The following is a 26727-nucleotide window of genomic DNA, read 5'->3' on the forward strand; positions in this document are numbered from 1 at the left end:
TTGCCTTTAACACAAAGCTGGCTGATACTCAACAGATTGTGTTTGAGACCATCCATTAAAGCAACCTCCTCAATGATGACATTGTCCTTTGAAATCAAGCCATATCCCACAGTAAAACCTTTGCTGTCATCTTCAAAAGTAATACTTGTGCCAGCTCTCTCCTTGAATTATGTGAGCAGGGTAGAATCACCAGTCATGTGTCTTGAACAACCATTATCCAAGTACCAAAGATTCTTTCTGTTTCCCTGCACACATCAAAATCAAATCAAGTTGATTTTGGTACCCAAGTTTCCTTAGGTCCTGCCTTGTTAGCTTTCTTTTTCTGTTTTTTAGGCTTTATCTCATTTGACTTGGGAATTTCAGATTCATCCTTAGTCATTTGAGTTGGGCCTTTGAAACCATTCATTGCAACAGAATTATCATGCATATTATGACTAACAGGAAATGGCATGCTATGGGTAAACATGTTATTCCAGTAAGGCATGCTAAATGACATTTGTGGCATACTATATGCATCATAATAAGGATTATGTGCAAATGGCATATTAGCAAACTGTGCATTCATGTTCAGTGTAGACATAGCATTAACAGGCATGGGAGGCATGACAATCATGATAGGAAATTGAGGTTGCACATGGAAGTAGGCATGGCAGATTTGCAATTAATAGACAGATGATTTACACTACCACACTTGACACAGATTTTTCTAGGAGCATATTTATCAGGTGTGTATTTATTGTGTTTGTTAATCCCTACTTTACCATTCCTATTGTTTTTCCTTCTAGTCTCTTTTTTTTACCTTAATCTTTTCAAGTCTGTCACTTAAATGTTTGACAGTCATGTGACCAACATTAGCCTTTTTCCCTTTCTTAACTTGACTCGACTCTCCTGAAACAAAGTTCTTGGAAACAGACCCATACTTCTCATTCAGCTTAACTAGTTTGGCTTTACTGATGGGCTTGCTCACAGCCGACGGATGATGATTTTCATCATTCGACGGATAACACTTTTTGTTATCCGACGGATGATCCTCATCATCCGTCGAGTCTACATCTGTTAGTAGTCCATCTACCAAATTAGGTTCTAGTTTCTCTTTGTTCTTTTTCCAGGATTCATCACAGAAGGACTCGATTCCTTGAACTTTTGTAATTTGAGCATGGACATATCTGGATGTTTTCCATGCTTTAATCACTTCTTGTTCACGCTCGAGCTGCTTCTTCAATATTTTTTCCTTCTTTAAGGACTCAGTTAATTCCTCCTTAGCAATCTTACACTCAATTCTTAATTTCTCAAAATCAATAAACTGAGACTCAAGCACATTATTTCTCTCACTCAAAAACAAATTGTTTTCTTTGATTTTAGCATTTTCTTTAGTAAGAGACTTAAGTGTAACACGCAAATGATATAACTCTGTAGACATGTCATTAATGGCATCATTACACTCAGCTTTAGATAAATGTGCAAGGTTTGTAGTAATTACCTGATTGATTGAGGAACTTGTCTCTATTTCATCAGACTTGGCCATTAGGGCTAGATTGACATAGCTGACATCTTCATCTTCATCCAGACCATCTGCTGCCCAGTCATTTTCTTGTGATAAAAGTCCTTTCCTTTTGCTTGAGTAAATCAAAGTATTTTTGCTTATAATCCACAGACTCAAACTTTTTCTTACTGGAATCTGACTTCCTACACTCACTGGCAAAATGCACAGCCAAGCCACATTTGAAACATTTGAATTTTGACTTATCCACCATATTTCTATTTGGCTTGGCTGCTCCAAAGTTCTTCTTGAACTTGAGCTTGGAAAATCTCCTGGAAAGAAATTCTAGGTGCTCATCAATGTCCTCCATGTCATCTTGGCTCAATGAATCTTCACTTTCTACTGCAAGCCTCTTGCCCTTATTCTCACAGACCTTTGAAGTTGATTCAACAACTTTCATCTTCATTTTCTTCTCCTTTTCCAACTCAGCAACTAGTGCAATGGATCCTCCTTTCTTCTTTTCTCTCTCCATCCTTTCATCCTGCTCTATTTCAAGCTCATAGGTTTTCAGGATGCCATACAGTCTCTCTAAAGTAAACTCCTTATAATCTTGTGAGTTTCTTAATGAGACTGTCATTGGTTTCCATTCCTTTGGAAGAGATCTAAGGAATTTCATATTAGAGTCTTTAGTCTGATAGACCCTTCCATGCAACTTGAGAGCATTTAGTAGTTTTTGAAACCTACTAAAAATGTCAGTGAGAGACTCACTTTCCTCATTGTGAAAATGCTCATATTGCTGAATCAAGAGCTGCATCTTATTTTCTCTAACTTGCTCGGTGCCATCACAGATTATCTGTATAGTATCCCAAACTTCCTTGGCAGTTTTGTAGTTGATAATGTTGTCAAACATGTCTGCATCAACTCCATTAAACAGAATATTCATGGCCTTTTTATCCTTTCTGACTTGTTCAATGTCAGGATCAGACCATTCATGCCTTGGCTTGGGGACTGATGGCTCGTTTCCTGTTGCAGCTCTCATTGGAACATGAGGGCCTCTTTCTATGCAGTCCACATAGGCCTCATCTTGAGAAAGCATATGAAGATGCATCTTTACCTTCCAATGATGGTAATTATCTTTATCTAGAACAGGAATCTTGACTCCAACATCCTTCTTGTTCATCTTGCTGAATTGTTTTGATCTTTAAACTCTTTATAAGTTAAGAGCTCGCTCTGATACCAATTGTTAGTCCCTTAACAATATGACAAGAATTACAGAAGGGGGGTTGAATGGAATTCTTGAAACTTTTTCTTGAAATAATATGTTCAAACTTGAATATAAATATAAGTGTATTGATTAGCACAATGCGGAATAAAAACTTAAGTGAATCAAAACACAAGTAATTAAAAACAAGAGTCTTTAAAAAATTTCTGGTGGATTTGAATGATTCCACCAGAGATATATAATATATATCGAGAGAACTCTGTGTGCAAGAATGCTCACAGATGCTTACAAATGTGAACTACTGAGAATACAGAGAAATGCTAATAATTCTGCTTACAAATATTTCTCACTTTTTGTATCTCAGATCTATGTTTCTATTTGCTACTTCTCGGTTTATATATTACCAAGATTACAAAGTCAAAAGGCGGGATCATCATAAAAACTATCGGGTCTAATGCTTTGCTACTTTGTTCTCTATTACCCAGTTAATAGGCTTCCTCATTCCATTTGCATACACTTCGACTCATGTGACCAGTTGTCACTGTCAACTGATATTTGAATTCTTTATCCGTTGAGTACATGATCATCCGTTGACTTTATGATCATCCGTTGATGGCTTCATTGATCATCCGTCGACTACTATATTGAACATCCGTTGATAGCTATTTGATCATCCGTCGATGGCTTTGTTAATCATCCGTCAGTAGCTATTTTGGCACTTGACTTCAATTCATTTATGCAGAATTACAAGCCATCATCTATGTACAATTAATCAACCTATTCTGCATATCTAGTTAAAGTCAACATGACTTATATGCTACTACAGAATTTATACAAAGGTGTATGCAGAAATGTGCTACAGACTCACTATTACATAAGCTACTCACTCGATGGATAATAAGTCATCATCCGTCGGGACTATAATGAGTTATCCGTCGGGACTATAATTCTTATCCGTCGAGTGCTACATTATTTCACTAAGTAAAATCTACTTAGGTGTTTTGTTTATGTAATCATCAAGTACACAACATATGCACAACATTACTTTTTTTAGTTTTTATAGTTCTACATATATTTATAAATTCGATATAACTTTTAGGGGTAATTTAGTCTTTTTCAGATTTAAAAGAAATTAGCTTTATGTATTCTGTCATTGCTACCCACGAAGCAATTAGCTTGTTTTTGGGTAGGTGTCACGTGTAAGGGAGATCCGGAAAGATTAACATTATTGTCACCTATCTGCCTTCGCTTAGGGGACAAAGAGTTTATAGAACGGATCAATGGAGAGTTCCCTGCCTGCAGTTCAGACCCATCTAGTTTATGATGTTTGGTATACACATTATATAGGGTGCCATGGCCAATGGCGGAGATATTTTACTCGACGGAAACTATAATAGTGAAACTATTTCTATCATGAACAGTATTTCCCACCAGTTTTGTGTATTCTTTCCTATCTACATTATTATGAGCAAACCCTTAATTGCTAGTTGGAGGAAGCTCACTTTTGATTTTTTTGGTGATTCTATATGGTTATTATCACCAGAAGTGTGCAAATCCTTGCTGATCTGTGCCAAGAGCTCATCCAACCCAGGTGAGAGTTCCCCATAATTGTATCGACAAGAAATTTCTCCAACAAGACTCATATCATTTGAATCTCTGTTAATTCTTAATTCTACAGGAGATGGAGAAAAAGATTACAGTTTTGGCCTTTTAGTTACAGTTAGCACCATAGTACTTCCTTGATTAATGAGAATATAATTATGGGTTGGTGTTTTCTCATCAAAAAATATGGAATTCTGGGTAAACTGAACCCTTGTTGGAATCAATAAGTCCCCTCCCGAGTCTAACTTGGCAAGGCTTCGAAAATTTAGAAAAATGGCCCTTAATGTCACAAATTAGGAATAAATTGCCCAAAATATCACAACCAAAGATAAAGGCCCTTTATATCACCAGAAACGAAATATAAAAATATGTTTTTAACTTTAGTTACAAAGCAAAGCAGGTGCTGTACAATTGGAGCACAGATGCAGATACACATGGGTTGGGTCCCACCTGCAAAAATTATTACTGGGTTTGAAAGCAAAACGCAATATATACATGCGTTAACTAAAAACGCATCAAAAACATGCGTTCCTCTCTTTATCTTTTTAACAGAAAACGAATGTGATAATTGCGTTAATAGTAAAAACGTAAATTAAAATTGCGTTTATGTAAACACGCAACTAAATAATACGTTTTTCTAGTGATAAAAAAAGGTCATTTTTCGGAATTGTGAGACTTGGGGCCATGTTATCTCAAATTATGATAAGAAGGGCCAATACCCGAAAATTTATTGAGAAAACTCTCCCATTATAACTTTATTCCTAGTATACCCCTGCAACATTTAACATTAATCATGGGATTTGACGGAAGGGGTGCACACTGAAATGATGAATTGAAGTTGATGGGTGCAACTTAAATTACGCAAAGTGTCGGTACACATTTATTTTTGGAACAAAATAAGAGGGGATAAAGTGCAATTAACCCATAAAAAAATGTCCAATAAAATAAATTAAAAACGGCAACAACCCTGAAACGACGTCGTTAAGAACTCAGCAACCGGAATCACTTTCCTTTTCCAAAACTCATCTCCTCTTCACCGAAACTCAGAATTGACTATTGAGGATGGTAATGGTTTTGAAATAAACTTCATCAAAACACACACACACAATCTGTACACATAATTCTTTTTTACCGCAGTAAAAAACAGAATGAGTAGAAGTCACCCATCGATCCACCCGGTGGACCTAGCGGCGGCGCCGTCAACAGCACCGCCAGGCGAAGAAAACATATATCCTCCGATGCGTCTACGTATGAAGGACATACAAGGAATGCCTGGCACTTCAATTAGCCTTGTTTTGCGTGCTTTTCAGTTCCTTTTTGCTGCCATTTCTCTCTCCGTTATGGCCTCTACCTCTGATTTCCCCTCCGTCACCGCCTTTCGGTATCATCTCGTGTCCTCGATTATTGATAATTTCGTAATATGTTACTGTAATTAGTAATTGACTTCTAAATTAATTAGATGATGAGTTGTGTGACGGTAATTGCATGATGATTTAGTGATCGGATAGGTAAATACTGAATTGCTAGATGTGTTGCTGTAGAAATGTTTTTGTGAATAAATATTTGTTGAATTACAATGTGTTGAGATAATATGTTTAAGGTTTATGGTTTTTTGCACAAAATAGTTTATTTATTTAGGTGTGCGAATTATTTCAAGTATTGAAGTGAGGTTGAGCTTGTGTTCAGCAGGTAGTATATTTGGTGTGATCTATAACCAGTTAAGGTTGTCTACTGTTTTTTCGAAAAATAGGAGTTAAAGTATTGTCTGAGCAGTAGTATGTCAAAATATGTCCTGCAGCATTGTGTATTTTCTTATTCTCAATATTTCAAGATTTGGAAATTATGACAATTTTACCAACAATTCACGCCATTTTTACCAAATTAATGATTCTCGGGTTTCTGGCCATTAATACCCATTTAATACCCTTTTCATAAAGGCGTATTGTACACAAGAGACTAGCCACTCCTGTGCAACTCCACTTTTCCGATTCCGGTGAATGATTATTCACGCCATTGATACTCACTCCACTATTTTGATGCTACAGTTTTCCTTTACTGTAGATTAAACAATTTACTGATTAAAATGTATATGCACACGCAAACATGTATGTGATTATATATTTATGAATAGTACGCATCCGACAAGAGAGTATATCGATGGAAGATGCGCATTTGGTGACAGCGTATTATTGATACCCTGTTACAAACAGCGTATCACACCAAGAAATACCAGATACGCTTTTTCAAAATGCGTATAGTGAGATACTTTGTTTCAAAATTTGTATTTGACTGGTATATATGGTGACGAATCTGACAATCGTTATTTATGTCACTCCTACCTGATATTCGGTAATTATATCTATGGCATTTGTCCCCATATTTGGTATGGGAGAAGTTACCTTGTGATAATCTTTAATTCCCGCTACTTATCTTATTATATAAAAGATGCGAAGAATATAATACAACATAATTATTTATTATTTATTAACTTCTCATAATTTTTTTTAAAGATTTGAGTATACGAGAGGAAGAGACGAACTTTACTGCTTATATGCTGTGGCTATGATTTTTAGCAAAGAAGTGAAGTCTCTTTATATAGAGCGAATTACAAAAAGAGTAAGTTAATAAAATCTCAATTGTAATCGTCAGATGATTTGCCTAACACATTATCTTCAATTCCATAGGTTTCTTTTTTCTTAGAATATTTGAATTTATTTGTGTATCAACATAGTCTTCGTAGTTATGCACATTATAAAGAAACAACCAATCATAAAAATGGAAAGCAAAATGTATTAAAAAATATAATTTGTACACAAATATTGTGGCGCTAAAATACTTTAGCAAGTAATTAAATTAGTGTTTGTAGACTGGGTAGCTTGTCCAATACTGTCATTATGGCGTTTTTTGCCCTTTTTTGGTGTCCTACTATGAATTTTTGAAAAAGCAAAGGGGGTTGATAAAGAGGGCCCTATTTAAAAAAATCAGGTTAAGGACTTGTAACCAACTTATGACCTCGTCCAGAGGGGAAGGAATATATATGCTCACCATTAAGCTATCCCCCGAATCCTATAAGAATAATTTTTTCTAAAGGAATTGTGATAGTTATTGAGTTTCCCTTATCCTTACGAGGATCCAAATTCATGACATGGGGAGTGGGGGATGAGTAGTTGTACTTTTTATACATGTTATTTGTCATTTTTTGGTTTTGTTTTGTTGTTTATATGTAATCTTAAGTAAAGTTTTTTTAATCTAAAGTAAAGTGTTTCATACTTATGCTAATGTCAAACGGAAGACTTCAAAATTTTCAATTAATGTATCAAATCTCATCCGACATAACAATTTTCTTAAATCTAAATGCTTTTCCCAGCTACCTTGTTGCTGCTGTGAGCTTGCAGACCTTGTGGAGTCTATCAGTTGGCATTGTTGATATATATGCATTGTTGGTGAAGCGGTGCTTGAGGAATTCTAGAGTTGTCGTCTTGTTCACTATGGGGGATGGGGTAAGAGTGCAATTTTTGTTTCATCTATATTGCTCGGTTGATATGATCTATAGTACATGAGTTATGTCAACGCCATTCTGATAACCCATGTGTAGTAACCATTTGTTTAGTTTAAACTTTTGAGTGATTGAACTGTGGTACTATAGGGTGATTGACATTTTGATATTTGCTGCAAACCAAAACAAACACAGAGTTAACTTATTTGTTACTGTTTATTTGCCAGTATATTTGAGTAGTCAGAAATATTATTTGCACCTCTCAAGTACCTAAAAACACTATTAAATTTGAAAATATTATTTGTTATATATTTTAAATTTGTGAGCCATTTTAAATCCTGGTCCCTGAACTTGTGCATTTTCAGATCACATCCACACTTACATTTGCGGCAGCATGTGCATCTGCTGGAATAACTGTCCTTATTAGCAACGATTTCAACAGCTGTGCCCAGAATCACTGTACTCGATTTGAAACAGCTACTGCTATGGCCTTTATGAGTTGGTTTGTCGTTTCACCATCCTTTTTCCTGAACTTTTGGTCTTTAGCATCTAGGTAAGCACAAAGACATATGTGTTTGGTCATAAATCGAATTATAATGATAGTTTATTGGTGCTCTGTATGTAAATTGAGTTACTGGGCATGCATCATACTGTTGTCGCGCACATGGTATTGAAAGTTTGTATTTTAATATAGTGTTGAGCTTCCAGTCCATTTGTCCAGCCAATTTTTTTCTTCTTTTCCGGTTCAGTGGCTGATCGGTTTAAGCTCAGTTTTTTGTTTACTAGTTTGGTCGGACCTGAATATAAATGCATCTACATGTATACAGTCATATTAAAAGTTCATATTAGGTGTATGTGATGATTAACACTGTGAAGGTTTTCTTTAAAAAAAGAGTTTGCATAAATAGAAAAGAATTATGAATCCCAAAGCCATGCAGGCTTCTCCTCAACTCAGTATCTGGCTAAATGGCCATGAACTTGGGTCTTCTGCTTTTAGACTAGCCTGTCACAGTCCTCTTCCGATCAGTTAAATAGAAAAAAACGTATGAACCCCCAGTCAAGGCCAGCAGATGAAGCATGATATCTGTTAATTAGAATTAGCATGCAAAATGAATCCTCGAGTCTGATGCAGGATAGTGAAACGAACATTTCTCAATATTATACGGTAGCAATGGTAGTTTATGTTTGTGAAGTACTTAATATGGTCTCAGATGATAATTAGGGGATGGGATTCTATTTTCTATTACAGAAGCCCTGAAGCCCTGAGCTTCCCGACAAATGTACTGTTTTAGGAAAATGAGGTTCAGGCCAAATTGGCTTCTTGTGGGGAAGATGATGGTGATGTTATTTCTTCTTTTGAACAATTATTTAGTGTAATCTGTTTGAGAGAGCCGAAAAACTTATTATCATCTGAGTTGCACAGAAGTGTTTTATAATCAACAAAAGATCACATCATTATATTTTTTACCTTTTAAGATGTATAAACATATGAAATCAAATTTCGTGTTTCTTGTTCTTTAAAACTTCATGATTATATAGGCTTTTTTATGATTATAGAGGCAAAATGAACTTGTGTTTTAATAAAGATATGGAGTTTTTAAGACTGAAAAGGCAAGCTTGGTTGTAGCTGCATGTCAACAATGGCACCAATGCCATTTTTGGTAGAATGGTCCCGTCAGTCTCAAAAACAGACATAGCATATATGAACGCTCAGCAATGTCGTTGATGAAAGCTAAAGTCTTGTTCCATATGTAAAAGTAAAACTATTAGCTGGAACAAATAGAGCTGAGCAACCGAAAAACCGAACCGAGCAATTTCATATAACTCAGTGTTTTACATATAACATTCTGTATTTGACGTTATGATATCAATACTAAATATTGTTACTAGCGTAAAGGAGAGACCATCCACTGCTACTTTATAATCCTGCCACATTGATCACCCTCTTCAGTTTCGGTTTACGCTGCTTTTCTAGAGTTTTCCCTCGAATAAGTAGAAATACATTGGAAATACGACTAAGATACTGAGTTATAACCCGGATCTTCTTTTCCAACTCTGCCGCCTACCTCCGACCTGCAAATCGGTGATTCAGTCCGAGTATCAAAGATTCTCCATCAGTCCAACCTGAATTAGTATATTTATTGGTGCCTAAATGCTTTTCTGATGTTTGAAGTTGAAGACGGGATGGCTTAAACTATTTTTATTGTTGCATTTTTTTTTATTTTTGCTGTGATTTTTTACTTTTTTTTGATGATCCATAATTTAAACATACAAGATTTTTAAAAAAATTCGCTGTGATCTACTAGTTTTTTTTTCTTCGAGAAAATTGGTATTTTAGGCAAAGAAATCATTAGCACATTATAATAAATTAAAGAATAAGATGACTTGATAAATTCTAACATCAAAGTAAAGTTCACGATCCACAATTACTCCCATTCTTTTTTTACATGATATTTGATTTTTGTGTATGCACTTTAAGTTTTTTGACCGCATAGTTAAAATTTTTAATTTTTAATTTTGTGAATAAAAATATATAATTAAAATTTTAATTTACAAAAAGAAAATTTTAAAAAATATTATTTTATCAAAGCGGTCAAATGATTTAGAATTTTTTTTTTTTATCGTAGGTAACCCGCAGCCGCTACCATCCGAGTGCGCACCGGGTAAACCCTACGGGCTCACGCAGTTTATCATTTAAGCGACTGGCTCCTGAGTCTTAGAATTTTGTGCAAGAAAATAAAAAAAATAGAGTGGGTATAATATTTACTGAAATACAAACAGAATAAACTAACAAAGTAGTTAAGAACACAAAACACTTAATATCACTGGCTTCAGAGTTCACATACCAAGTTAATTTGTAATTACACAAAGCTCACACACCATTATAGTATTATCGAGGTAGGAGAGTGGTAACCGTTAATTCATTAGATGCTAGCAAATCTGGTCTCCTCGAAATGTGATCTGCTTCAACCAAATATCTCTCCATGAAAAATCCAGGTTGCTTAGGTTGAGGCAGTTTAATATCACTGCTCAGCATTAAAACCACTTGTGACATAGTTGGCCTGTCCTTTGGATCATGTTGAACGCACAATAATCCGATTTGGATTAGTCGAAAAGCTTCACTCTGCTTGCTTGACTCCACTATCATTTCATCCATTAATTGCAAAAGTCTGTCTTCGTTGTAACATTTCCATGCCTAATATTTGATCATATTAGTTGTTTGTACAAAATTAGTCTAAAGTACGATAAGTGCCATACTACATTCATACTTACATGACCTAGAAGGTTTAAGCTGTGACCAGGATGACTGAATAATCTGTTTTTCATTCCACTGACTATCTCTATCAGTAGAACACCAAAGCTATATACGTCAGATTTAACTGAGAATTGTCCATCAATAGCATACTCGGGGGACATGTAACCACTGTGGGAGATAATAAGGTGTAAGAAGTCAATATCAAATGTACTGGAAAATGTTAGTGTTATAGATATTCTTACTATGTCCCAACAACTCTTGCTGTATTTGCTTCAGTTTGATTTCCTCCAAAACTTCTCGCCATTCCAAAGTCTGAAATCTTTGGGTTCATCTCGTGATCAAGTAGAATGTTACTGGCTTTGAGATCTCTATGTATGATCCTTAGCTTTGAATCTTGATGAAGATACAAAAGTCCCCTAGCAATTCCATTTATTATGGCGTATCGTTTTTCCCAGTCCAATGTGCTTCTTATTTTTTCATCTGTCAATTTTTCAACATAAGAGTCCGTAGATCAGTTGTTATGACAGTGACAAAGACCTCGGGAAAACTATGCCAAGATTGGCAGACAGTATTCTTAAATAAGGGTATACCAGAAAGGAAAAAATCTAGACTTTTGTTAGCCATATATTCATAGATCAAAATCCTCTCTCCTTTCTCTGTGCAGCAACCAAGAAGTGTCACAAGATTTCTATGCTGAAGTTTTGCGATTAATTGAACTTCGTTTTTGAATTCATCTATTCCTTGACTTGAATTTCTTGAAAGTCTCTTCACGGCTATTTCTCGTCCATTATCCAAAATGCCCTGGTAATAATGCTTTATATAATTCAGTAATTATGATCAAGTATGGATGTGTTTAGTTCTATATGTTTTAGTACATTTACAATTGAATGCTATAGAATAATGTATGTATAAAATATTGTTGTACTTCCAAATCATTTCTGTAGTGAGAAACTAATTGCCGATAATCTGTTGCTACCATATAGCGAGAAAATGTTGGTTTATTTCACATATATTGCTTGTGGTAGTGGTGTACAGGTTGTGTGTTACTCTATGATCACCTTGTAGACCGGTCCATAACCACCCTGTCCAAGTTTGTTGACGTTGGAGAAGTTACTTGTAGCATTTGCAATTCTTTCGAATTCAAATAGAGGCAACTCCATATCTTCACTCTCAATTTTGTTCAAGGCAACATTTCCGGAACTTAATGTCAAGTTTTCTGCAATGTGTCAACTCAAAACAGAGGCAGAGTGATCAAGTATTCAAGTGCTTTTAACCAACTTCCCAAATAATGACTTTAAGGTCAGTATCATTCTCCTTTTTAAAATTCAGTGTTCGCTAATATCCAGAAGGCAGGCTCTGAATATTTTGGCGCCATTCTTTTCTCGTGGTCAATCTGATTTTTTTTTTTTATTTTCTAATTTACCAGATAACAGTTATTATAGCGAAGAGTAGTTTACCTTGTTTCTGTCGCTTCCTCTTCCTACATACTACTAGAAGGAATATTACACCAAATAGTGCTGATGTTAGTACTCCATAAATTAAAAAGATCTTTATTTTCCTCCTTGCTCTGGATCTTCCGCTTTTTACTGAGTTAGCCACAGAATTAAAACTCGAAGATATATTCATAAGAGTATCAGTTATTGGTAATTCATAAAAAAAATGAAGATATGATGCCTGAGTGGGAAAGAGTCCTTACCTAATTCAGAAGATGGCATTCTTACATAAATGTCTTGTCCATCTTCTATTTGGTTCTTAATATCAATAAGGTCTTTAAACCATAAGACACATCCATGTCCCTCGCTTCTGATATCTGCATAACAAATCCTCTCAGGCATTCACATCTTGGTGTTTTGTTTATGTTACATATTCCATAAGCACCACACAATCCATACTGATCACAGTCAGTTACCTGTTGAGTAAGGTATACCACCCAATTTTTCTGTCGATCATTCCACGCAAGAATTTTTGCTTCTCCACTTGGAGTCAGCACGACCCTCGAAGTAGGAGTTGTTTTTTTATTGAGATTGAACTTACACTATAGATTTCCTTGTCATTGAAAACAAACGTGTATTTGTAATATCCGACTGGATTATAATTGGGAATGCCACTGAATGTGTGACCAATCCATGGTCCAATCCTCGAAAAAATCACAGAATCTTTCCACAAAATAAATTGTGGAAAACCATTTAAATCAAGTCGGTAGTTAAAGCTACCTAGGGATGGATCATCAACATTTTTCCAGGATGTATAGTGCCTGTTTATACCAGTTACCAGGTCTACTCCAAACTTCATGCCAGGTAGCTGAGTGTCTCCAGGATGATCAAAGCTCTGCCAAAGGTTTTCTACCTTCTTGAAATCGTCATCTTCATTACTTAAAACCAAATTCCCCGTATCTAGTAGCTGTAAAGAAGGATTCTTCATATATCTTGACGTATTTACTGACCAAATTATGGCATGACTTTCATCACTCATGAGCAATGTAATTCCCTTGCTATGGACCCTCACGACACCTTTGGTATTGTTAAGTGGAGTCTCTCTATTAGCCACCCATACAACTGTTCTATTTGATATTTTTTTGTACCAGATGCCCAGATAACGGTTGGTAGAACTGCCTGGACGGAAGAATCCAAGTTCAAATTCCCCACCAGCCGAAACCATGGTTTCACCATCTTTAATGGTCTGGTTTGGTCTAATGGTATCAACTGCCGTGGTGTAAACAAAGGTATAGGAGAAAGTGAAGCAAAACAAAATAAGGATAGCCAACTCCATTCAATTGCAAACTCCTTTAGCTCTTACAACATGTAAATGATGTCTTAGCAAAGTTTTATTTTGCTTCCTTTTTCTGCAGTAGTCTGACCACAACCACAAGTCCACAACCAAATCCAAATTCTTCTGTACCGGGTCTATGTTGTCATACACTTTCGTCAAACTTATAGCCAATGGCCTACTAATTTGAATATTATCCGGTCCTACGGTTGTTTTTCCTAGCATGTAACCCGTGCATCTCACCGTTATAACATTTGTAATATCAAAATAATTTAAGAAAAATAATAAGTATGGATTATTGAGATTACTGAAGTTATAATATTTACATATTATTTTGTATGTATTATATTATTCAAGGATTTAAAATTTAAATAGTTAAAATCTTAATCAATCTTTCTACTACGGCCTCCGCTTTACTATGCAGATGTAGTGTCTATATGCAAGTGGTAGTCTTGAATAGCAGTTATGTATTTGAATGATTCGTTATTGTTTTTCTTAATATTGATTTTTTATTTTTTTCTTGATTTATTAATTATTTTGTTATATTATAATTTGAATTACTCAAATTAATCTTGAAAGTGTTTGGTTCCCTATAAAAGAGATAAGATAGAAGTTGAGTGTGATTAGAAATTAAGTTGGATAATAATTCACAACAGTATGTAGTTATATTAGATACATGATTTATTTTTTTTAATTAAATTATAATTATTTAAACTTTATTTTGGAATGTGTTAACAGACTTTTTAGTAAAGTGTGAACCAACCAACCAAATTATCCTATGTTTTGCTTATAATAGTATAGTATAGATACTCTTGTCGTGACAACCCGGGTCAAATTCCGAGTTTTTTTTTTCCGATTAGCAACACCCATTGTTAAAGATAATTCCACACATAATTCAAGTAATGGCTAAAATCATGGCTGCACATCCTTAATACAGCTAAAATGAAGGGATTAGTCAAATATTACATGTACAGTTATGATTATAGTTTTAATTCAAATATACAGATTATTAACTTGGCTAGAATTGCTGCTATGATTGATATGTAACTGATATTATACATTTGTATAAATCCTTATAGTTGTACTACAGAAATCAATACAATTTTCCTTCTTCTCCTATATGGTATCAGAGCCTAGATCCATTTTTTTTCTGCTTCTTCTCTTCTATACTATCAATGGCTTCTGCCGATTCCCAATCCACTATTCCCAACAATTCTGATCCTACAAAACCCTTCATCCTCATTTCTCTTCATCACATAATCAAACTCACATCCACTAACTATATCTCATGGAAAACTCAACTAGAGGCAACACTTCTTGGATATGATTTATACAAATTCATCGATGGCTCTTTTCCTGCACCTCCCAAAACAGTCACCAGTGACCAAACCTCATCCCCAAACCCTGCTTATACAACATGGTTTCGTCAAGACAAACTTATTCTTGGAGCTCTTGTTGGAACTTTATCACCATCTCTTGTCCCTCTCATCTCTCAATGTCATACCACCCATGAGGCATGGCAAACTCTTGCAAAAACTTATGCTAACCCGTCTAAAGGACATTTCAAACAGATTAAGCCTTCGCAACATCACCAAAGGAAACAAGTTAATAACTGAATATATGCAGGAATTTAAAAATTGTGCAGACCAGCTTGCCTCTCTTGGTCGTCCCTTGGAGTCTGATGATATTGTGGATAGAATTCTAGAACAGCTAAATGATCCAGATTACGAAAATGTTGTCAATGCTGTTTATAGCCATGATACTCCCATCTCATTTGATGAATTACATGAAAAACTCATTAATCGAGAACTCTCTATCAAACATAAAGTTTCCTCGGTAAATCCTTTTCCTGCTACTGTCAACTATGCTGCCAAGAACACTTTCAAGAATAATCATCCAAACCATTTTGCTCATAATTCCAATGGCATTCTCCCTACTCCCACACAATCCTCACTATCTCCGATTCGTGCTTCTCGTCCCTACAACGGACGTTGTCAATGGTGTCGTGCTCAAGGACATTATGTTACTCATTGTCCCATTTTTCGACAACAATTTCCTAATGCAATCCCACCTACAAATCAGTTTAATGCATCACCTATACAACCACCACCACAAAATCGATTCGCATCCAAGTCATATCAGCCCTCCCATCACCCTCGAGCATATGTTGCAATATCTTCAAACAATTCTCAAAATGGTTGGTTACTTGATAGCGGGGCGACGCATCATGTGACAAATGATCTTGACAATCTTTCTCTTCACTCTCCCTATGATGGTATTGAAGAACTCATCATCGAAGATGGTTCAGGCTTAGCCATAGCCAATACTGGTTCTACATCTTTTTTTAACTCCCTCTTCTAATTTTCATCTTAAACATATTCTTCATGTTCCCTCTGTATCTCGTAACATAATCTCCATATCTAAATTTTGTCGTGATAATAACTCATCGATTACTTTTTCACCTAATTCTTTTCATGTGAAGGATCTTCGGACAGGAGTATCGCTTCTCCGCGGACCAACTAAATCTGGCATCTATGAATGGTATCCATCCTCACCTGCCATTCACACTTCCACTAGCTCTCTCTCCACCAATAATTGGCATCATCGTTTAGGCCATCCATCGCATGCTATTTTATAGTTCATCAGTTCAAATTTCAATCTCTCCATTCCTAAATGTACTGGTTTTCATTGTAATTCTTGTGATTGTAATAAAAGTCATAAGATGCCATTTTATCATAACTCTATTTCCTCTAATGGCCCTCTTGATGTTATTATTTATACTGATGTTTGGACCTCACCCACTCTCTCATATGATGGCTACAAGTACTATATTCTTTTTGTTGATCAAATTTACCAAATATATGTGGTACTATCCCCTCAAAAAAAAATCTGAAGCTAAGGAAATTTTCATTCAATTTAAATTAAAAGTGGAGAATTTTTTTCAAAAGTCAATTATTACCAGTTTCAGTGACAACGGGGGTGAATATAAAGGTCTTGATCCTCTTTTTGATGCTTCTGGTATTACTCATCTTACTTCGCCTCCACACACCCCTGAACACAATGGTTATTCTGAAAGACGTCATCGTCATATTGTCGAGACAGGTTTCTCACTTCTATCTCATGCTTCCATTCCTCGAAAATATTGGACACTAGCCTTTAATACTGCAGTGTACCTTATAAATAGAATGCCTACTTCTACTCTCCACTACACATCTCCATTTCATAAAATATATGGCCATCCACCAAATTATTAAAAACTACAAAGTTTTTGGTGTCTTTGTTATTCATGGTTGCGTCCATATACTTCTAATAAACTTGATCCACGATCTATTCCATGTGTATTTGTTGGGTACTCAATTACCCAAAGTGCTTATTTTGTTTAAATCCAAACACAAATAAAATATATGTGTCTCGCCATGTTAAGTTTGTGGAACATAAATTTCTGTTTGCCTCATTAAACATATCTTACTCTTCACCCACTACAGAAAATATTGATCACTGGTGCGCAATCTCACTTCCCTTATTACCCCAAACACTCACAAACACTTCTTCTCATAATGAATCCGCTAATGTTGATGACGATACACCTTTGACATCAACTTCACCATCTCCATCCCTCTCGCCTCACTCAACTTCATCTTCTACTAATTCTACTCAAACTACTCCACCCCACCCCCTCCTCCACCTGCTTATACCACTAGATTACAAAATGGAATCCGCAAACCCATAAATAAACTCAATCTCACTACTACCATCCAAGATACTTCACAAGAACCTACTAATATCAGTCAAGCTCTTCGTAATCCTCTATGGAGGAATGCCATGCAAGTTGAGTTTGATGCACTACTCAAAAATAATACTTGGGATTTAGTCCCTCCATCTCCTACACAAAATCTCATCGGTTGTAAATGGGTTTATCGTACCAAATATAATCCTGATGGTTCGATTGAGCGACACAAGGCTCGTCTAGTAGCTAAGGGGTTTCATCAACGCCCTGGTCTTGACTATACAGAAACCTTTAGCCCTGTTGTCAAACCCGCAACTGTAAGAACTGTGCTTTCACTTGCTGTGACTCAAAATTGGCCTCTTCGGCAAGTAGATATTAATAATGCTTTTCTCCAAGGCACCCTCAAAGAAGATGTTTACATAATCCAACCCCCTGGATTTGTTGATTCTACACATCCTACTTACGTATGTAAATTACGTAAACCTATATACGGTCTCAAACAATCTCCCCGAGCCTGGTACAATGAGCTAAAAACCTATCTTTTAAGCCTTGGTTTTCGTAACTCTATCTCAGACTCCTCTTTATTTATTCTGCGTCGTGGTCAAGACATATTCTATGTTTTAGTGTATGTTGATGATATAATTCTCACAGGTTCCAATAGTTCCCTCCTTAATTCTATAATATCTCAACTCTCTCATCGTTTCTCATTAAAAGATCTCGGTGTTCTTTCTTATTTTCTCGGTGTTGAAGTGGTACCACACTCGCAAGGTTTATTTCTCAGCCAACAAAAATATGTTCAAGACATACTTTCGAAAACAAATATGTCCAGTGCTAAGCCTACTCCAACACCTATGATTTCTCATCCACCTCTATCACTTGACTCGGGCACATCAATTTCAAATCCAACTGAATTCCGGGCGATTGTTGGCAGCTTACAATATTTATCACTAACTCGTCCTGATGTTGCTTTTACTGTGAACAGGTTGTCTCAATATATGCACAGGCCCACTGATCATCATTTTGTTGCTCTAAAAAGATTACTGAGATATCTTGTAGGCACTCTTCATCATGGTCTTCTTCTCCACCGCAACTCTCCTACTTGTTTACATGCCTTTTCGGATGCTGACTGGGCTGGCGACAAAGATGATTATATATCTACTACTGGCTATATTGTATACCTTGGTCGGAATCCCATTTCATGGAGCTCTCGAAAACAAAAAACATTAGCATGTTCTTTCACTGAAGCAGAGTATCGTGCCGTTGCTAGCACAACTGCTGAAATTTTATGGGTCCTGAATCTTCTCACAGAACTTGGACATCCGCCAAATAGTCCACCTGCCATCTATTGTGACAATATGGGAACAACATATGTTGCTGCCAATCCAAAATTTTACTCAAAGATGAAGCACCTTGGTCTAGACTATCATTTTGTTCGTGAACATGTTCAAAGTGGTGTTATTCGTGTTTCTTACATCTCTGGTAATGATCAATTAGCTGATGCTTTAACGAAGCCTCTTGCGCGTGTAAGATTTCAAACATTATTGTCCAAGATTGGCCTCATTGAAAGATCGTCCATCTTGCGGGGGCATGTTAAAGATAATTCCACACATAATTCAAGTAATGGCTAAAATCATGGCTGCACATCCTTAATACAGCTACAATGAAGGGATTAGTCAAATATTACATGTACAGTTATGCTTATAGTTTTAATTAAAATATACAGATTATTAACTAGGCTAGAATTGCTGCTATGATTGATATGTAACTGATATTATACATTTGTATAAATCCTTATAGTTGTACTACAGAAAGCAATACAATTTTTCTTCTTCTCTTATACCTATATCAAGAAATATGAGAATTCATTTAATCATAAAGAATTAGAGTGTTTCCCTTGTGGAAAAAGTCCTTTCATTTGCTAAAAAAAATGTGATACAAGCTAGAAACTGCTAAAATTAATAGAAAAGAGTCAAGACTGCCAGCAGCACTTCAAGCTACAAAATTACAAACCTCTGTTGCATTATTGTTCCAGTAAAGTAGATATCTGAACTTCTGTTGTTATTTGCTTTATTTGATAAATGATTTTGGTTTAGGGACTTCTATCCTCCTATCATATTTAGTTTAAGGAGAAATCTCGAGTTTGAACCTCTCAGAACAAGTCCAACAGCTTCCTTAAACATGTTCTTAAGTCAAAATATAAGGAATATGACATAAAATTACACTCCAACAGTGTCTTGGTGGTTCCTTATATCACTAAAACACCTCTCTCATGCCTTATCTTTAAGGAATCAGAATACATCCCTTATATCATTTTTATTAATAAAAAAATGATTTCTCTCTCTTCTTTTTATTTTTTTTTCTCTCTTCCTTTCGTATCACATTCAAATTTATTATTATTATAATAATAAAGAACCAAGATAAGGAAATATAACAAAATGAATATGAACACATTTTCCAGTAAAAATGCATACATCATTCGCTCGTCATAGAGTTTTGTTGGTTATATTAGTAAAGTTAAAGAAACAGTAGAAATGTATTGGCCAAAGAAGTAATTTATTATATCAGCAATAAGTGCTTAAATACATAAAAAATCTGAACTACCCTTCAGAAAATGAAGCAACTAAAATGAACGTGGTTACATGGATAACATGTATCCTAAAATAATGCTACTAACAGCTACTAACCTTATCAGGAAATAACTGAAAATCCTAAAAATTTGGTCAAACCAACAGAACATGTACTGCGATTTGAATTTTATTTTACTGAAATAGAAACTAATTCCACATGTGTTGCCACATGTCTGCCACATCAGGTCTAGACCAACAGCTACCGAGGCAAAAATTCAACACTCCTCCTTACTTCAGTAGCTGCAAACTCCTAGTTTATGCTTGAGAAATTCAAATCTACCTTTCGGAAGTGCCTTGGTAAATATATCAGCCATTTGATCGCGAGTATTACAGTAAAGCAATTGTGCTTCACCATTTTCCTGCACTTTTCTAAGGAAATAGAGCTTGATGTTAAAGTGCTTAGTTTTTCCGTGAAAAAATGGATTTTTCGATATTGCAATAGTTGTTTGATTGTCCACAAAAACTCTAGTGCTTTGTATCTGCTTCATGTGCAAATCAGCTAAGATCTTCCTTATCCATAATGCTTGGTTTACAGCTGCTGTTGCGACAATAAATTCAGCTTCGACAGTTGATTGAGCAACTATATTTTGCTTTTTTGAACTTCATGAAAACACTGCAGAACCGAGTGTAAAACAGTAACCTGAGGTGCTCTTCATGTCGTCTAACGATCCAGCCCAATCACTGTCTGAATAACGATGAAAATCAAGATATGGGCAGTAGTTGAACATGATGTCATGGTTTAAAGTTCCTTTGATGTATCTTAGCACACGTTTTGCTGCTTTAAAATGCTACTCGCTAGCGCAGTGCAAAAACCTTGATAACTCACTTCAGCTTGCAAAATATCAAGCCGACTTACTGTGAGATACATGAGACACCTGATAAGGCTCCTGTAGACAGATTCATCAACCTTTAGTGTACCATCATCCTTGTAGAGTTTCTCTTTTGGATTCATCGGGGTGCTAGTTGATTTGCAGGCCTCCATATGAAACTTGCTTAAAATTTCTTTAGCATATTTCTCCTGACATATAAAAAATACCTTGATTATTTTGTCGGATCTCCATTCTGAAAAAGTATGATATCATTCTCAGGTCTGTCATTTCAAAGACTTTCATCATCTCCTCTTTGAATTGCTCAACGAGAGCGATATTACTTCCTGTCACCGAGAGATCATCTGCATACATAGAAACAATCAGCATTTCGTTGTTATAGTATTTAACATATAATGTTGACTCACTCGGTGACTTTATAAATCCATTATTTTATAAATGCTCATCAATTCTGCTGTACCAGACTCTTAAAGCCTGCCTTAAACCATATAAAGCTTTCTTGAGCAAATAAACCTTGTTTTTCTGACCTTCTACAGCAAAGCCTTCAGGTTGCTCAACGTAAATATCTTCCTCAAGAAATCCATTTAGAAATGCTGACTTTACATCAAGATGATAAACGTTCCAACCCTTTTGTAATAACCCCAATTTTTGGAATTTTTGAAACCCTTATGAATAGTGATTTTGCTGATTATGCTGAATAAGAAAAATTTTCATGCCACACTTTGTAGGGGTTCTTTTATTGTTATACTGCGATCTTATTAGTACTCTATATGGTATATAAGTGTATGTAAAGATCGTCAGAATCCAAATCCGAATACTTTGATTTTTCCCGAAAATCCACCAGATACCGAAAGAATTGAGTATAAGGTAACATGATTAAAAGGATTTAAATTCAAGGATTATAAGAGAGGAACATAAAAGGAATATAAAATATTGAGAAAGGTTTAAGGGAACCCAAGTAATAAGATCTCGGATATGATCCCTCAAACGACGAACGAAAACAAAAGATAAGCGAACCGTATAACAGATCAGCGGTCATTAGCCAAGTAATTAAGGGATTAATCAAAAAGGTAGTGGATGATGATGTCATCACATGACACAAGCTTGCTTGCATAAGCATGACAAAGGAGTTTTGTTTGTTGGGTGATTTTGGGCCATACAAAATTAACCATGATAAAAAGGTTAAAACAAATTTCAAGACAAAAAGAAGAATCAACCAAGCAAATAACATAAATCAAAAAGAGAAAAGTTGACTTGGCAAGAAGAAGCTCTCGGCCAAAATAAACACAGCAACTTCAAACTGCCATATCTCCTTCAATACTCACTCAAATGTTGTGTTCTATAGCTCGTTGGAAAGGTATTGAGATTGTCTACAACTCTTGTTCACAAGTCTCATCCAAATAAGCATGGTAAGACCCTCATTTTTACAGTTATTTCAATCGGACTTTTAGAAACTTTAAAGCCTAACTTTGTGTTCTTGATTTCTTTGGAAAGATCAAGCTTGTAGGAGGCTCCATAAGGCTTCCTAGCAACTTAACACCTTCCAAGAAAGGTATAAATCTTCACACCCTTTAGTAATAAGTTTGAATGTTGAAGTTTGGAGATGGTTTGGATGGATGAGTAGTAATTTGAATGATAAGTATGATTCGAGCTTTAATTGTTAAGTAGTTTAGTTGAATTTGGAGGTGTTATAATATATGATTGGATTGAGATACTTGAGCTTATTATGACTAAAATCAGTAGAATTGATGTGTATCTTGAGTTGTTATTGATTGGTAGTTGGATTGATATGATTTGGAATGGTAAAAATATGGGAAATCGCGTAAACATAGTCGTCGTAATGTCCGATTTACTTTAGACTATTTTTGCTCTTAATATCAGGACCCGAGAGCTCACTGTTTGGTTTTGACCATTGCCATGATTAGATAGTTCATGTTACGAGCTTCGTTTTGATATGTGGTACGTTTGAATCTTATGTACGGTTTAGGAGAAACGACCGTTTTAAGTAACGGCGTTTCGCGACCGAACCTTTACCCCTCGCCTTACTTTGAAACCTTGGTTAAGGCCCTTAAATGACTAATTGGGGTATGAAACATTTATGTAAAGTGGATTAGGCAGTTGGTAAGGTACTCGCGAAAGAATCGCCTTAAAACCCTTAATGGCTAATCTATTAAAAATGGTGGAGCCGAGGGTACTCGAGCGACTTAAGTGAATCGTTAAGCGCGAAAGCGAACGTTAGGACTCTAAATGGTTAAATTCTAGTTTCTTAAGTGACCGGGGTTTAATTCCGACTTATGTTGTTGTTCATAGGTTATCGGACCCACTCTAAGCTTAAGTCTATCCGGGAGCACTCAGGCAAGTTTTCTACCCGTTATACTGTTGTGGTGATGTATACTTTTGTATATGCATTATCTTGTGATAGATGCATGATTGTTATTAGCAAATTCTTGTGATATATTGTAGCATGTGATATGGTATATATGCATGCCTGTTTCGTATTCTTGATACATATATCTGTTGATTCAGTTGATAATACCTATGCTAGAGATAAGCGGCAATTTGCATATACCCTTAGTATAGGGGACCCAAAGGTAAACATTTTTCTAAAACCGGGAGTCGATGCTCCCAAGTATAATATATATATTTATATATATATATGAATAGTTTTTAAAACTATGAATCAAATAAGGTTTGTTCGATAACTTTATTTTATTAATGAATATTATTTTGAATATTCATTCGAGGGCTTATGACCCCGTTTATTTTATTATTGAATATTATTTTGAATATTCATTCGAGGGCTTATGACCCCGTTTATTTTATTATTGAATATTATTTTGAATATTCATTCGAGGGCTTATGACCCCGTTTATTATATTAATGAATATTATTATTTGAATATTCATTCGAGGACTTATGACTCTGATTATTTACTAATTATTATTCTTAATTTTATTAAAGAATAATATGTCGATAATCAAACTCACTTTTGATTATTCAAATAAAGATAGTACTTTCGTATAAGTATATCTTTGGTTATTTAATATACATTGCAAGTATAAGTTTTAAAACTTCTACTTCAATTATTTTTATAAAGATTATTCTTTATGAGAATATTATTTAAATAATAATATTCGAATATTTTCTAATAAATTGGGACTGATTTATTTCATTAAATCAGCATTACTCCAGACATTCTTAAAAATGTTTGCGAGTCTTCAAAATGATTTTAAAAGTTAGAGCGGATCCCAAAACTCATTTTTTTATATATTTAAGATCTTCCTTTCAAAGGGGATTTAAATATTCGCTCAAAACCTGAGGGATCCGGCTCTGTGGTGTGTTTTATATTCGCAACAAGGTTGCTATTTTGATAAAATAGTTTATGATTACTTACCCAATACTCGGGAAGTAAAATTCTTGGAACAAGTTAATCCATTAACAGGCATCGCCTGGGAAATATCGGCGAGTTTTCCTTTCCAACTAGATACGACTTCTTGGTGGAGCCGTATCAACAAGTTTCTACTTGGGGAAAGTGGGGACGAGCTTTACGTTTCAGAGTCATGGATTTCATCTGAACTAGGAGTGGCGTAAGTGGTCGAGTGGCGCCGTCCCAGCCTAATTATATTGGGCCAAATGGCCTGGAAGTTCCGCTAAGACGGTCCATTCCTTAGGAGTCCAGTGTTCGGTTGACAAGTAAATCCGACAGGTTCTCCTCTACATGTAGAAAATGGTGGGGTTGTACTACTACGACTGATCATCATAAGTGGTCTTCCTGGCGCGGCAAACTCCCGTAATAAGTTCATCATCCAATTGGATATTTCTGCAACACTACCCAGAGCACTTCGATAGAAAGGCTACGGTTGGGCGATTGTTGAGTGTTTGCAGGGTCGAGTTTTCAAAATGATGTTTGCATCAAATGAAGTATCTCGTAACTTCATTTTATTTTGATGATATTTTAAAGATTGATTCTATACAAGTTTTGTCTTGTAGCTTAATCTATGGGATGAACTATTTATACATTAAACGGTGGTAGTTCAAGTAGTATTCGGAAAAGATATAAGTATATTGGAGTATCTTGTAACTTCATCTTTTAAACTTATATCTAGTAAATGATTATCTTGTGCATGTCAAAGATTTTCAGAAAAATGTTGAGACAAGGTTAGATATATGAGATCACCTTGCAACGATATTTTTATACAGTTATAAACTGGAACTATGTTTATATTATACATGTCAGAGGATTTCAAAGATTGTGAAAAGTATATATGTATATATATACTGAATATTTTGTGACTTGGTCGCGTTAAGATATCAGCTTGGTTCATTTCTTCTTGACCAAGACTTTCATGAGTACTATGAGAATGCTCATATATTGTTAATTATTATACATATTATTTCGGTGGGCTTGTTGCTCACCCTTGCTTTCTTTTTTCATCACACAACATCTGATAGACAAGATGAACAGGACCAAGCTCCCAATTCGTGAGCGGATAGGAAACGTTCCGCAGTTTCCCTATAGGCGTTGATGTCGCTGTAGCTGAGGTAGGAACTACCAATAGGCTAGGCTTTCAACTTTTGATGTACCAGACTTATGTATCTCTATCAATTGTAATAATGGCAAAGAAATGTAAATTTATTCAGAAACCCTTTTAAGGTGTAAGAAATTTTGTCGAGATCTGCAGCACTTTTAAGTATAATGGCGTGACTGATGAGGCTATCAAGTTGAGGCTTTTCCCATTCTCACTGAGGGATAAGGCTAAAGACTGGTTACATTCTGAACCAGCTGGGTCCATCACTACGTGGCAAGATCTTGCGCAAAAGTTTCTGGTGAAGTTTTATCCAATGGCAAAGACTACTGCTATGAGGAGTGCTCTTACTCAGTTTGCGCAGCAACCTACAGAATCTATGTGCGAGGCTTGGGAACGCTACAAGGAAATGTTGAGAAAATGTCCACATCATGGAATGCCGGATTGGATGGTAATCACTGGTTTTTATAATGGTTTGGGGGCCCAATCTCGGCCCATGCTCGATGCAGCAGCTGGAGGAGCCTTATGGGCTAAAAGCTATACTGAGGCGTATAATCTTATAGAGACAATGGATGCAAATGAGCATCAAAACCCAACTCAGAGGATGACGTCAGGCAAGGTCGCAGGTATTCTGGAAGTTGATGCAGCCACCGCTATTGCAGCCCAGCTCCAAGCGCTATCAATGAAGGTTGATTCTCTGGCTACGTATGGAGTTAATCAAATAGCTATGGTTTGTGAGCTTTGTGCAGGTTCTCATGCTACGGATCAGTGTTCTCTTGTCAACGAATCTGTTCAGTATGTGAATAATTATCAGCGACAACAGCAGCCTGTGCCAGCGACCTATCATCCTAATAACAGAAATCATCCAAATTTCAGCTGGGGGAATAATCAGAATGCTATTCAGCCACCATATCAGCAAGGGGTGAGTAAACAGTTTAACCCACCTGGATTCCAGCAACCACAGCAGTATGCTACAAGGCAATCATATCCTCAACAGGGAAGTGCAGCTGCACCTACTAGTGCTGATTTTGAGGAACTTAAGCTGTTGTGCAAGAGTCAGGCAGTTTCTATCAAGACCTTGGAAAATCAAATCGGTCAATTAGCCAATGCAGTGCTCAATCGTCAACCTGGCACTCTTCCCAGTGACACGGAAGTACCAGGCAGGAAGGAAGCTAAAGAGCAAGTCAAGGCTATTACC

The 26727-nt window shown here is 35.8% G+C and overlaps 1 protein-coding gene, 1 non-coding gene and 1 pseudogene across 2 annotated transcripts; 1 reads left to right on the plus strand and 2 right to left on the minus strand.

Moving 5' to 3' along the window:
- Positions 1-5272: 5272 nt before the first annotated feature.
- Positions 5273-8512, plus strand: LOC141704147 (CASP-like protein 5A2). The gene is made up of 3 exons (XM_074507464.1): positions 5273-5685; positions 7672-7804; positions 8166-8512. Exons 1-3 carry the CDS (start codon positions 5453-5455, stop codon positions 8355-8357), a joined length of 558 nt encoding a protein of 185 aa, XP_074363565.1. The 5' UTR covers positions 5273-5452; the 3' UTR covers positions 8358-8512.
- A 2025-nt stretch (positions 8513-10537) lies between these two features.
- On the minus strand, positions 10538-13958 carry LOC141704146 (G-type lectin S-receptor-like serine/threonine-protein kinase At4g27290; annotated as a pseudogene).
- An 11902-nt stretch (positions 13959-25860) lies between these two features.
- On the minus strand, positions 25861-25967 carry LOC141704149 (small nucleolar RNA R71). Its single transcript, XR_012567846.1, has one exon. It is a non-coding gene; the product is annotated as a small nucleolar RNA R71 (small nucleolar RNA).
- Positions 25968-26727: the final 760 nt, after the last annotated feature.

Source organism: Apium graveolens, unplaced genomic scaffold (assembly GCF_009905375.1).
Source record: "Apium graveolens cultivar Ventura unplaced genomic scaffold, ASM990537v1 ctg7474, whole genome shotgun sequence".
NCBI lineage: Eukaryota > Viridiplantae > Streptophyta > Magnoliopsida > Apiales > Apiaceae > Apium > Apium graveolens.